The sequence below is a fragment of the Cricetulus griseus genome (assembly GCF_003668045.3).
Source record: "Cricetulus griseus strain 17A/GY chromosome 1 unlocalized genomic scaffold, alternate assembly CriGri-PICRH-1.0 chr1_0, whole genome shotgun sequence".
In the NCBI taxonomy this organism is placed as follows: Eukaryota; Metazoa; Chordata; class Mammalia; order Rodentia; family Cricetidae; genus Cricetulus; species Cricetulus griseus.
Window position 1 is genome coordinate 199,562,247 of NW_023276806.1, and position 14,362 is coordinate 199,576,608.

Here is a 14,362-nt window from a genome sequence, read left to right on the forward strand (position 1 = left end):
ATGAAAAATGAGGAAAAAGGGAAAGAGGGTTAGAAGAATTATTAATGGATCATGTTGTGATTTCTAAATAGTTAGGAGGTTTGGTATTGTATTTGTAACTAGATTTTAGAATTGTATGTGGAAACATAACTGATGCCAGCTAGCCTTGTTGCAGCAGACTATTTGGTTGCCTATAGGGGGATTGCTATTGTACAAGTAAGTAAAACTAGCTCTATTTGTAGACTAACAGTTTTTAACTAGTTGTTTCAGTAAAATTTTGTCATTGAGAAAATTGCATAAGACTGCCATTTATTTTGGCTTGCAAACATTTTTTTTTATTTCTGTGAGATGTTCAGCTGTCCATTAAAATTAAGCTACATTGTATATTAGACTTACATTAGCTAGAATACTACTATAGTGTATAAAAAAAATTTATATATGGTAGCATCCTTCCTGATGTTTTATCCATCCTGGGTTGTAAGAACTTGAGTTAGCTTTGGTACTCTAAAATTTTCAGACTAAAAATAAGTAATAGTATTTTTACTGTTTAGGACCATCCTGTGCTTATGCATTTTATAAGAAGGGGACTTAGAAGAAGAAGGAACTCTTCAGCGTTTACCTTTCTCATCTAATGATAAATTAAAGCTTTAATTTAGTTGATAACTAGGTTTTTATTCATAAAATGCTGAAAAGTAGATAATGCTATTAAAAAGAAACATGTACTACTAAAAGATAAACTTCATTATATATTTTAAAGTATTAAGAAAGTTAGAACAGGTTAATTATTTCAGGTTAAAAACAATTGTTTTTTTTTTTTTTGTTTTTTTGTTTTTCCTAACAGACCTTCCTGATGTAAATGATAAGCAAAGCCAAGCCATAAATGATCTCCTAGAAGCCATATATCCAAGAGTGGACAAGAGAGAGTATATTATTAAGCTAGAGCCCATAGAAACCAATCAGAATGCAGTGTTTCAATATATTTCAAGGACTGATAATCCTGCTGAAGTCACAGAGTCAAGCAGTACACCTGAACAAACTGAAGTTCAAGTACAGGAGACAAGCACGGAACAGCCAAAAGCAGTCCCAGACACAGACACAGAGGTGGTGGAAGTCGTGGCGGCTCCTCCTGTAGAGATTGTTGTAGATGAAGCTGCACCTCCCACCGAGGAACAACCTCGGGAATCACAGGCTGACTTGGAAACGTCTGATAGTTCTGACCTTGGTCATCAGTTGATATGTTGTCTTTGTAGAAAAGAATTCAATTCTAGACGAGGTGTCCGTCGTCACATTCGAAAAGTACACAAGAAAAAGATGGAAGAACTAAAAAAGTACATTGAAACACAAAAGACTCCAAACCAGACTTCTAAAGGACGCAATAAGAGTGTTCTAGTTTCATTAAGTAGGAGTTGTCCAGTTTGTTGTAAATCATTTGCTACAAAAGCGAATGTAAGGAGGCATTTTGATGAAGTTCATAGAGGACTGAGGAGGGATTCAATTACTCCTGATAAAGCAACAAAGCCTGGGCAACCTTTGTTCCTGGATCCCGCTTCTCCTAAAAAATCTTTTAAGACTCGAAAACAAAAGTCTTCAAAGCCTGAATACAATTTAACTGCATGCAAATGCCTCCTTTGCAAGAGGAAATATAGTTCACAAATAATGCTTAAGAGACATATGCAAATTGTCCACAAGATAACTCTTTCTGGAGCAAACTCTAAACGAGAGAAAGGCCCAAATAATACTGCCAACAGTTCAGAAATAAAAGTTAAAGTTGAACCCGCAGATTCTGTAGAATCTTCATCCCCTTCTATTACCCATTCTCCACAGAATGAATTAAAGGGAACAAATCATTCAAACGAGAAAAAGAACACACCAGCAACACAGAAAAATAAAGTTAAACAAGACTCTGAAAGCCCTAAATCAGCTAGTCCTTCGGCTGCAGGTGGCCAACAAAAAGCCAGGAAACCAAAACTTTCAGTTGGCTTTGACTTTAAGCAACTTTACTGTAAACTCTGTAAACGCCAGTTTACTTCCAAGCAGAACTTGACTAAACACATTGAGTTGCACACAGATGGGAATAACATTTATGTTAAATTCTACAAGTGTCCTCTCTGCACTTACGAAACTCGTCGGAAACGTGACGTGATAAGACATATAACTGTGGTTCATAAAAAGTCATCTCGCTACCTTGGGAAAATCACAGCCAGTTTAGAGATCAGAGCTATAAAAAAGCCCATTGATTTTGTTCTAAACAAAGTGGCAAAAAGAGGCCCTTCAAGGGATGAAGCGAAACATAATGATTCAAACCCTGATGGCACTTCCAATTCTCCTAGTAAAAAGTATGAAGTAGCTGACGTCGGCATTGAAGTGAAAGTCACAAAAAACTTCTCTCTTCACAGATGCAATAAGTGTGGAAAGGCATTTGCTAAAAAGACTTACCTAGAACACCATAAGAAAACTCATAAGGCAAATGCTACCAATTCACCTGAAGGAAACAAAACCAAAGGCCGAAGTACAAGATCTAAGGCTCTTGTCTGGTGAGGAACAGTTAGAGTTTTGTTCCCCCCTCCCCCTCATCGACCAAAAAACCAAAATCATTTGGCCATAATTTGTAGCGGGTTCCATTTTAACATACATTTTCTTTTATAAATCCTACAGCAGTAGAAACTGCAAGAGGGATGATTATTGCTTTTATCTCTTGGTGACCCTTATTCCAGTAGCTTGGGAACAAAAGTTAGTTTCAGAGCTTGCCTTCTGCAGGACAATGCAATGTAGTTGTATGTAGATGGACGACACAGGCTCAGTGCTTTTGTTTTCATGTTGTAAAATACATTCATTTATTCTGGTCTATGTTTACATAGGAATCTCATGTTTAACTAACTTGCACAGGTTTAATTTGACTCAGTCTACTAATTTTATTTAGTCTACTAATCCTAATGCATTGTAGGAAAGTTAACTATATTAGAATGAATTTATGAAGGAGATAATTGTAGGAAAAACATTTTAAGGCACTGTAATTATTGTGAAAATTTGTAGGTTAAATAAAGTTAGCATATAGGAAAACAAAATCCCCAGAGGGAATTTAGAAGAATTAATATTTCTTATTTACTTTTAGTACATTGGTTCCAGAGGAAGGGGAAATGTTAGTAAACAAAAGTTTGAATTTTTCCCTTCCCTTTGGGAGTATATGTTAGTGAGTTTTTAGGTTTAATCTATAGAGGAAAGATTTTTTTAGGTACATATATTTTTTGTTTTCCTTTCTGTTTAATAAACTTATAAGGATCATTTCAACGTAGTTAGTACTTTTCAGTAGTGATCTGTGTGTGTGTGTGTGTGTGTGTGTGTGTGTGTGTGTCAGAGAGAGAGAGAGAGAGAGAGAGAGAAGAGAGAGAGAGAGAGAGAGAGAGAGAGAGATTGTGACCAAAAGGAAAGCAAAACCCCTTTTTGGAAGGAAGAACAATTCTAGTTTTTAAAGACAGTTTTGGAACAAATTAATTATTTTAAAATGCAATGTAAAATAAGGAGTAGATTTTTAATACTTTTTTTCTGCAAGTCTATATATTTTTGAAGTTTTCTTGCAGCACCTTTGCCCCTCTCAATTAGACAGTTAATGCACTTAGTATTAAATAAGCTTGGGATACAGGCTCTAAAGCAAATGTTTGAGTGTTTAGAATGTTAATGTGGTTTGATTGTCACATTGGTTTATTTGTGTGGAAGACTTGAGGTGAAACCGTCCTTTAGAAGTCATTTATTGTTGTGTAATTTTAAGGCCAAGGTTTTATTGGTAAACTCAAAAGTGTTCATTTATCCCCATTTCTCCTCAGATAACCTCAAGTGATGTACGAAAAGGTTTGGAGTTCATTTTTGTGGAAAGACTTTAAGTTGTTAGAACCACTAAACGTCTTCACATGGTACTATGAGGAAAAAAAAAAGAACGTTTTCATAAACTTTCAACTATAACTGCTGATTTCTGACTAAAACAGTAACCATCTAACCAGTTTCTAAGGCAATGCCCATCCCACACTTTTGAGTAGCTGTGATATTATATAGTGTCTTCATAGACCTTGTACATATGGTCTACAGTTTCTACACAAATGTTGGGAATTTTGCTTTCCAAATAATTTGTTGATTAAAATGATCAACAACCTGAAGAAAATAATAGTTTTAATTGGTAGAACTTTGTATTCTTAGTGGTTTAAGTTTATTATTTTACTTTACATGCAAAATTTTATCTAGATTGTATAGGTAAATATGATTTTTGTAGAAAGTATGTTAGGATCAAAAGACAAATTACTATCAATATATTATGAATATTTAGTAGCCTACTGAATATTTATAATTATTTTGCATCCATTTCTGTTTGCGTTTTCTTTAGCACTTAAATGTTTGAAAGTTTTATTCTAAAATATTTACTACAAAGAAAGCTCCAGTTCATTTTATGCATAGATCATTATTACATTTATCATTTGTAAACATCAGAATTTTTATGAAGATTAAACATTCCCCTATTTTTCTTTAAATTTTATATAAAGCACTTTAATGATAGATGCGATCTTATTTCTCAGTTCCTATTTTTTTAAAGAGCACACATTTACTAATGTTTATATGAAGGTAATAAATAGTTTACTAATATCTTATAGATGCAGACAATCCATATGCAACCTTATGTTTCTAGTTTATTTCTTTAAATGTTGCTGAAAAAGGAAGATAGGGGTGTCCATCCTAATTTTTTTCTCCCAAGGAAAAATTTTAAATGACCACTTTAAATAATATTTGATTCCTACTGTAAAATTGAAAATAATGAATTCTTGTCCATCTTTTGTAATCACGATTTTAGGAAAAAAAAAGAAATACATCTATCTTTATGAAATTTTGGACAGGTTTTTGTGTATCAATATTTTGTACTTTTAGGGAATATTTTATTTTTTAGTAATTTGTGTCAAATTATTTTAAAAGGTACTGCAGAAAATATACCATGTTTTTATGTAGGTCCAAAGCTGTACTTAGAATGGACCCTGTCCATCTGTATACTTTTTGTATAAATTTTTAAATGTCAAGATCTAGAAGGTCATAATAAAATGCTTCTATAGTTAGAAATACATTTACCCTTCTCAGTGCTTTGCACTAAAATATACTGTGAAAGGAAATTAGAAAGACTGTAATTGTTGCTGGAAATGTTCTATATTGAATGTACATGTTTTTGTTGGAAAAATGTACTATATGTGATGAAAATAAACCAGACTAAAATTTATTTCAGCTAAATGTGCTTCAAAACAGGTACATTGGTTGAAACTTAACGTTTTATTATCACAATTACTCAGTGACTATGAGAAGCTACACTTGAATTATATCCCGATAGTTTTATTTTTAAGAAGTAATGATTTCTCTTTAATTTAAAAAGGTAACTTTTCCACAGATGGAAAGTTTGTACTTAGAGGTCTAACTTTAATGACTAATGGCATAATATATTTAGGGACCAAATGTGTAGTAGGTGGCATTTAATTTATGAACGTCTTCATTAGCTGCACATTATTAAACCTGTGTTTTTGACATTTGCAAGGTGTTATTTTTGTGTGTGTGTGCATTCCTACACACAATGCATTCTCTGTTGACCTTTGCCAGTCTGCTTTACTTGTTAATTATTGTAGGAAAGAAAGACAGAACAGCTTTATGCTTGAGCAGGGAAGACAATACTGGAAATTCTTTACTTACTACCCTCACAGGGCTATTCTCAGTATGTTTCCCCCTTAATAATTCTTGTGCCACAGAACAGGACCTTATTAGAAGAAAATGCATGTGTCTTGCACAGATTTTTTTCTTGGCCACTGGTCAAAACAGTGCTGTGTCAGAACTTGTCTAGATGGGAGCACCTTGGTGGGGGCATTGTGTCATAGTCGACTGGGACCAGTTTAGAATACATAAGGGTATCTGAAAGTATTTGTTTTTCCTGTTTCTTTCTCACCTGTGTATCCACCTTTTGGACTTATTTTGCCCAAAGCTTTTCTGCACATAGGCTATATGAACAAATAAATGTTCATATGACTTTGTTAGTGTACTGGGAAGTGAGTTAGTAGCCATCCAAAACTGGTCACACATATTTAGACCTGACTCTGGTTATAAAATTATATCCACTTAAGCTGCTATTTGATCAAGAGTTATTTCTAAGCCAGGTATGATGGTGTATGTCTGTAACCCAGCAATCAGGAAACAGGCAGGGAATTTTAAATGACTGCTTTAGATAATACTTGATTCCTATTGTAAAATTGAAAATAATGGATTTTATCCATCTTTTGTGAAGATTTTAGGAAAAAAGAAATATGTCTCTCGATATGAAATTTTAAAAGAATTTTTCTCAAGAGTTTATATTCCTTCCTAAAGACACCTCTCCTGAGGGTGGGCAAGAGCAGAGACAGTAACAGATACAGTTTATACTTGAACTTGTTTAGATCTGATAGTGCAGGTGAGAACTGGATCAGGTCTGGCTGACAATAGGCAAGTGTTCATCACACACCTGACAGCGAATACACAGGTGGATTTGTTCCGTCTTTAAGAAGAACCCCCTGGAAAAACAAATGGTCTATTTTTAGCAGTTTTGTTTGTATGAACTGAGATTTTGCAAGGCTTTGCACAGGCTGCTTTACTGGTGAAAAGTACTTTCACATTGTTTAAAGAAATTATTATATTGTTTTGTAGGCAATAAATTCTAATACTATGCTTTGAATCTATGGATGCAGCAGTGGAGAGCTGTGTGGTTTGCTGTGACTGCATGTTATAAGAACAAGGAGTTATCCTGTAGGCATACAGCAGATATGTATGGAAACAGGCACAGTATCATGTCCTGTGTGACATGGCAAAAGATCTTCAAATAGCATGGCTGCTGAAAACGACGTAGAAATGTCATTATGATTTGGAAGTTAGGTTCCTAGGTTTCCTGCAGTGGCCCACAGGAATATTTTAGATCCTTATTTTGGAGTTGTAGAAGTTACTTCTCTAATGGAATCAGTAGTCTGTGAGGATTATGATTTAGCTGGAGAGTTGATCCAGGGCCAAGCTGTAGGATACATAGTATAATGTTGGCTCTGCTCTTAGACAAAGGCCCTCCTGTGCTCTGTGCATTTCTTTATACTCTGGTTTTATGAGCTAAATATCTAAGGATAGACAGTCTTAGAAGCAGCCAAGTAATTGGTTTGCGAGGCACTAGGTACATGGTAAAATGCACAGTAAAAATGTTTCCTTAAACTTACTGACCAGTATTTTCCCTTCCTAATTCACCTGTCCTCTCTCTCATTTGCATCTTTATCTCTTTCTTCTGAGTTTCTAGCTCCTACCTTGCCTTTCCCCTTCTGTTTGATTAAAAGAGATCATTAGTCCCAGACAGCTGAACCATGCCGGGAGGTAAAAATAAGCATGCAGTTCATTTTCTTGTGAATCTTAAGTGTTTCACACTGAATTGGAAGAGTATTTCCAGGCTTCGTTGCCTATTTTTGATACCACACCTTCAGAAGCAAAGGAAAACTTAAAAACATAGGTGCATCTAGTTAGGAAAAAAAGCCCAAAGACAGAGTTTTTGGTATTTGTGTCTATTCTGTAGTCAATTGATTTGATTGTATATTTTTGGTGTCAAGGAACTGATGGAGTGTAAGTTCCTACAATACCTAACACATTCTTGGGTTTTGCCTTGTAGCTCATGCTGGCCTCACAGTCACAACCCTTCTATCTTAGCCTTCCCAGTGCTGGGGGTTCAGGTGTGTGTTACCATGTCTGGTTCTAGCTCTCCTTTTATTATTTTAATATTGGTGAGGTTTGCTTTAGAAAATACTACCTTTAAGAAGAGTAGTATTGAAAATGAAGATAAGTCTTAGTGATAGCTAGTAATATTTATGGAGTACTTGTATACCACCTACTCTGCTAACACTTTCCATGTGTAATGTCTCTAAACCCTGATGATAGAACTATGAAGTAAGACCAGTTTCTTCATTATTCCCATTTTACAGAAAGAAAACTGAAGCTTGGAAAAGTTCAACAACATGTTTCTTTCACATAGCTACTAGGAAACAAAGTGTGCACCCTTAGTTGGCACAGTCTTAACATTTGTACATTTTGTCAAATGCAAAGTGATTCACTGCATAGTTGTCTTATTGGCAGCTTATAGTAGTGAGCTGGAGCTAGACTAGTTGGTAAAATTTTGGATCCACAAATTATTTCCCTTGTGACCTTTGCAAATCTCTTCTTCTAATCTTCTCCGCCTTAGCTATGTCACCTATAAAATAGGAATGGTGTATTAATGGGTTTTTCAGAGGAAAAGATGAAAACTACATGCAAAATTCTGAGAATAGTGCCAGGCATGTTACCATAAATGTTAGATGTTATTTCTAGAAAAGACTTGAATGGCACAATCTCATTACTACTAAATTAAATTTTGATGGAGACTTGTGTATTGGAAGAGAACTTGGTTACGCAACAGATATGTTGCTTTTGTGCTTAATAATCAGATGTTAGTAGTTTTTAAAAAGTAAAACAAGCCTTATAGATACGTAGTGCTGTTTGAAAGAAGTCATTCACTTATGGAAAGAATAGATTTTTCAGGGGCACACTATCTGAGTTGTGAATGTCTGGTGAATGCGTTATGAAGAGATAAACAGGTCCACCGAGTGGCAGTCATTAATGGCAACACTCCAATTTTCAGCTAAGGTCCTGCTGTTGAAATTACCTGCTGAAAGAGTTTACTCACAAACCTGACCATTCTTGATCTTGTTTTTGACCTTGGGGTTTCAGTTGTTCCAATTTGCAACTCTGTGAACTTGGGTAAATCTTTGCTCTTAAACTAAAGAAATGTGACTGCTTTTGTTATTTGTGTAGTCATGCTGAGGATTGAGTCCAGGGCCTTACTAATGTTACATAAGTGCTCTGCCACTGGACTGCCTTTTTGGCCCTTTCTTTTTTGAGATAGCGTCTCACTGTGTACCTTGGGCTGGCCTGATAACTTGCTGTATAGTTAGATGGATTCGGGTTCAGGATTATCCCCCTCAGCCTCCTGAGTGCTGAGATTACAGGCCCTTGCCCTTCATGGTGATTCTGGTACTCAGATGCTGGCACTACCAATTCTGTTATACAAAACTCGTGTCTAATATCTGAGCCATATTTATGGCAAATGAAATAATGTTTAAGTATAGATTGATACGGTTAAATTAGCTACCTCTCAAAAAACAAAAAACCCTCTTCTGGGTGCTTGAGCAATAATAACCAGCCTTCTGCCTTTGGTGCTCCATATAGTCCAGCAATGCCTTCAGAACATCTAATGATGTTATATTCAGATGAGATATTATGATGTAAGAATGAACTTTAAGTGCATTTAGTTTTCATTATAATTTGGGTCTTTGATATCTTCTATCTGGGAATGTACTGAAAGTAAATTAGCTCTGAGAAATAGAACTGTGTTGTTTAGTCAGACATTCTCAGCTCTGCAAATGTTTTTAAGAAATAGTTGAGATTCTTGTTCAGTAGTTAAGGTGCCTTAGCAGCCCTGAACTCAAAGTATGTGCTCGTTGTGACTGCTAGCTTTGATTTCGAATGGTAATAAGGAAGGAAGAGATACCCCTAAGAGAAAAAGAAGTGAAGCACCAGGCACAATGTGGACAGGTAATTTGATTACAGGGTGGGGGCGTGGTGGTTAGGGGAGCGTGCTTCCCCTAATTTGTTCAATAGAGGTAGTTAGGGAAATAGTTTCTGTATGAGAGTTGTTTCATAGTTTTCATAGCTTATTAGATATATTGAGTTCCATGGTGTGCTGCCCAATGGGCATCTGTGGGCATCAAGTTGAGAATATCTGAGCATTATCCTTGGTGTGGACAGGATTCTGGGTGTGAGATAGACCAGTGGACCTCACTTTTCCGCAAGATATCTTGATAGTTTCCATTTCTCATTTCCGTGTTTGACTACCTTGACTAATCAACGTTGATTCAATGTGATTCTAAGAAAACCAGTTCACTACCACAAAATCTTAACACATGCATTTACGTGTTGAGATTTAAAAGCAAGGAGCTTTTAAAGGAGAGTTTTGTTTCTTGTAATTGATCAATTGATCTGGAGCTCTTGTTAATAGTGAAGTATAGAATTTATAAAGAAGAATTATTAATTTTTTTGTGTGTGCACCTGTGTGCCTGCTGGTGTGTGTGTGTGTGTGTGTGTGTGTGTGTGTGTGTATACGTGTACTTGTACATATGCAGGCAAGAGGCTGACATCAGTTTTCTTCCATTATTTCTTCCTACTTTTATGTTTTGAGACAGTCTGTCACTGAATCTGGCTTGTATTGCTTCGTTTGACTGAAGTAAGCTTAGGGGAATTCCACCTGTTTTCCTAAATGCCTCCCCCTCCCCTGCACTAGAGTTGCCATGCCTAAATTTTTATGGTGCTGGGGATCTGAATTCAGGTCCTATGCTTGCACGGTAGGCACTTTACCTATTTCCTCAGCCCCAAGTTGTTCATTTTTAAGGCTTAGCATTCTTTTTGAGCTTTTCTCTGGACTAGGTAACTGGTGACCAGTGACATAGTTTCTAAACCACAGATGCTGCAAAATAGATGTGGGACTCAGAAGGCTAGGATCACCAGCTACCACCAGCTAGTCTAGTGACTAAAGCGCTTGTGTGATTGCACTCGTTTAAAAAGCTGTCAGGATCTTTCATTCCTTTTTTGGTTGCAAGCGCATAATTTTGTTTGGCTTGTATCTGGTAAGGGGAGGAGGTTTTTCTCAAAGTTATATGGGGAACGTAGGGGAGAAGGAGTGGCTAGCCCTTGTGCAAATCCAGTCAAATTGGCATCACTAGATTTCCATTCTGTAGGGGATACGAAAACTGGGGTGGGGGTGGGGGTTGGAAATCATGCAACTCTAGTGATTGGGTGTTACAAGAAGTATTGCTTCTCTTCTTGTAACCCTTCTAAGAGTCACTTAGAAAAGATATCTCACTCTGTCTTCTTAGTATAGTTGTAGCTGCCCCATTAGTTCTGCTTCCTGTCTTTTCTGTACCTTACCTGCTTTCCTTCTTCATGTAGTTTGTCAGGCTCTCAAGGGGAAGTGATTGGTTGAATTAGATATATTTGAGCAAATTTCTCTGTCATATTAGGTTTCTTCATAAATTGCTAGCTAGTCTATAGTGTAGTGGTCTTTGGACAGTTTTTTTTTTTTCTTTTCTTGCTGGTCCTGCCATGTGATCATTTTAGGAAAGTCAGTAGCATAAAACATAGTCCTGAGCCCAACAGAAGGAATCTTTTGATGAGAGTATTTAAAGGATAATGCTAGAATATAGTAAGGGCTCTAATATACATGAAAACATTAAAGGCAGCCCATGTTCTTGAATGTTATATTAATAGTCCTTTCCATACTAAGAAAATACGGGAGATGGAAATGCTTGCAGTTCCTTCTAAGGTGTCTTATGCATTTCTATCTTTGGCTTTGTAGAGTCACAGAAATCCCGATAGTTTAATAGAAAAAGAGCCCTTGTGTTTCCTATAGCAGCAATTAGGTCATTCTGTAACAAGTTGTTACTATTTGCCAGACACTTTGTTACAGCGTACAGTTTGAGCTTGCAGTTTAGTTAGCCCTAAATATTTAAGGCATTGTTCTTGCTTTTCTGTTTGTGTTTTTGGAATTTGACTTATTGTGATAGTTGCTTTCTATTCTTAGTCATTCTTTTCACAAAAGATACTATATAGTGTCCATGATGTACCTGGCACTATTCTGCTCTTTTGGTGAAGAAAATAATGCCATTGTTAAAGCATGGAGTTTTCAAAAAAAACTTTTTCAAAAAAAGTGTTGGCTCGATTATTTACAGCTTTGTAGTTTGGGCAAGCTACTTATCAACTTCAAATTTTTTGTCTATAAAACAATAATATTAGAAACTATCTTCCAATAATAATGAGCTTCCTTTTGTCTTTTACATTTATTCCCCCCCAGAGACGGGAGTCAGTACTTACATTGCCCCACACTACAATGCAGGGATGGAAGTGTGGCCTTTTCCTAACCATAGGATCAGGATTCAGTTAAGGCAGCTATAGAGTTACTCTTGTCTCATTCAGGTAATTTGCATTTCTGAGGAAACTCAGACAGGTAGCAGGTTATTAGATATTCTTCCTGTGCATTTTCTCCAGATACTTTTTTGGGATAGGTGGCTTTGAAATCGGGGCTTGGAATATTTGTCTGTATAGGAATTCTGTACTCCTTGAGTTCAAAGCACTCAGACAGGGCACTCAGTGTGTGCTTTCTATTTATTTAGCATTTTAGGAGATAATCCCTTTATTTTGTTATTTCTGGTGACAGCAGCTAGTTCTAAGGCTTAAAAACAAAAGAATGGAATGGTGACCTTTCAAAGGTACACTTCCTTTACAAGCCTTGTTTGTTCCTCCAGGATCATTATGAGTAGGTGAAACTTGGAACATACAGAATAAATTAGTGTGAATGAATGCATGTATTCGCTTCATTGGTTAAATATATGCGGCCTTTTATCTGCTTAAAATTCTTTTTTAAGATTTATTTATTTTTATAAAATGTATATTTTTTTTTCTGTAAGTATGTCTCTGTACCATGTGTATGCCTATCTGTAGAGGCCAGAAGAGGGTGTTGAATTCCTTGAAACTGGAATTACAGATGGTTGTTATCTGGGAATCAAAACTGGGTCCTCTGGAAGAGCAACAAGTGCTCCTAACCACCGAGAGATCTCTGTAAATCTTCCTTTATTCTCTTATAAGTACACTCTCTTTTAGGAACACTCCAGTGACTACTTTGAGCCAAGCATCTTAAGAATTGAAAAAAAAAATACTGTTTTGTTATTCTCAAGAAGTTTGTAGACTTTTTTCATATCTTTCATTTGAGCTGCGCATTCTAAAGGAGTTTTTCATATCATATTTCTTAACATCATATACATTTTGAATTATCTTCCCTTTAAAACCGTCTTCTTCCCACCTGCAAACTTCCTTCTTCTCTTCACCTGCTCGACTCTTCCAAGTGCTGACCTTTCTTGATTTGGGTCACTGCTGTTTCATACTTGCACTGGCATAAAGACTAAGGTGATAAAACCATTCTAAGGGACCATTTTGTGCTTACTCGGTAGCCTCTTGTTTGGAGTGTCCTTTGTATTACCTTCCCATCTTCTTTGAGGACTTGCCTCCCCTGTCTTCAAGGCAGCAGCAGTAGTAGATGTCCTTCAGTGTATGGATCCCATCTCTGAATCAGTCACTGCGGTGCTCTATGTGGCGGCGTCTCCCTAACCACACTGAAAAGCCATTTAAGGGGCTGTGTTTATTTCTGTGTCTTAGGTGCCCAGCACCACATCTGCTTCACATCTTGTAGTGTATACACTAAGTGGTATTTGTGCAGGAAATGGGTTTTGGATGGAGACTGTCAGTTTAGTGATCTCTAAAATTACTCCACAAATATCCCATGACCATTTCTTTATTATTGAGAGAAGCATTGCTCATTTGTATTTTTATATATGACTTAATTTAGATTCTAAACACATTTTGTATACTTGGATTACATGGCTTCAATGATAGTCTGTAAAATTGCTTTTTCATATTTTGGATTGAGTAGTATGACCAATATTTCACTCTTTGGTGATTCTTAACCATGTTGTTAAAAAAAATTCATACACATTTGTGCTAGTGGTACCTTGTGATTTAGAATATGTATATTTTTTCCAACAAATAGTCAGTGTGAATAGATCTTTTTAGAGGAGTGATTCTCCACCTTTTTAATCCTACAACTTTTTAATACAATTCTTATGTTGTAGTGATTCCCCACCCATAAAATTATTTTTATTGCTGCTTCATAACCAATTTGCTACTGTTGTGCATTGTAATGTAATATCTCTGTTTTCCAATGGTCTTCGGTGACTCCTGTGAAAGGGTCCTTTGGTCCCAAAGGGGTTTGAGAACAGCTGCTTTAGAGACAAGCATCCTTCTTGGTTGACCTCAGCTTTTCTGTAGAGGGGAGTTATTCATCTCATGTAAAGGAGTTTATATAAAGACACATGTCACCATTTGCCTTATCTTACGCTATAGAATATGCCTGCAATACTGTGAATATATATGGTACTTTCAAAGTACAAGAGGAGTTTGATATTTAAAGGAATTCTGTAAATCCAGTTTCTTGAGTTATGTTAGTGGTGGTTGGTTAATCAGGATATGGACTTGAATTGCTTATGAAAAACTGAAACTAGAAACAATAGATACCTGGGCTTTCTACTTGTCTATATACCATAAGTTTCTGGTGGTGGCAGCTCACGCCATGTACAAGTTATGTCAGTCTCAAATGCTTGAGACTTGAAGTATCTCAGATTTGGGATGCTTTTGGATTTTGGATGTTTGCTTATTAAACAATAGGATACCTTAAGAA

At 36.1% G+C, this 14,362-nt stretch overlaps 1 protein-coding gene across 7 annotated transcripts in view; it reads left to right on the forward strand.

Annotated features, from left to right (window-relative positions):
- Znf800 (zinc finger protein 800) overlaps positions 1 to 14,362 on the forward strand; it is a 44,057-nt gene that overhangs the window by 16,499 nt on the left and 13,196 nt on the right. For 6 of the 7 annotated variants that reach the window (XM_035450844.1, XM_035450848.1, XM_035450846.1 and 3 more), the window contains one exon: positions 821 to 2,513. In XM_035450844.1, the coding sequence (XP_035306735.1) occupies positions 821 to 2,513 (1,693 nt within the window). Of the gene's footprint in view, positions 1 to 820; positions 2,514 to 3,800; positions 5,532 to 14,362 lie in introns of those variants that run through there. The other variant, XM_027391323.2, reaches the window with a different exon arrangement.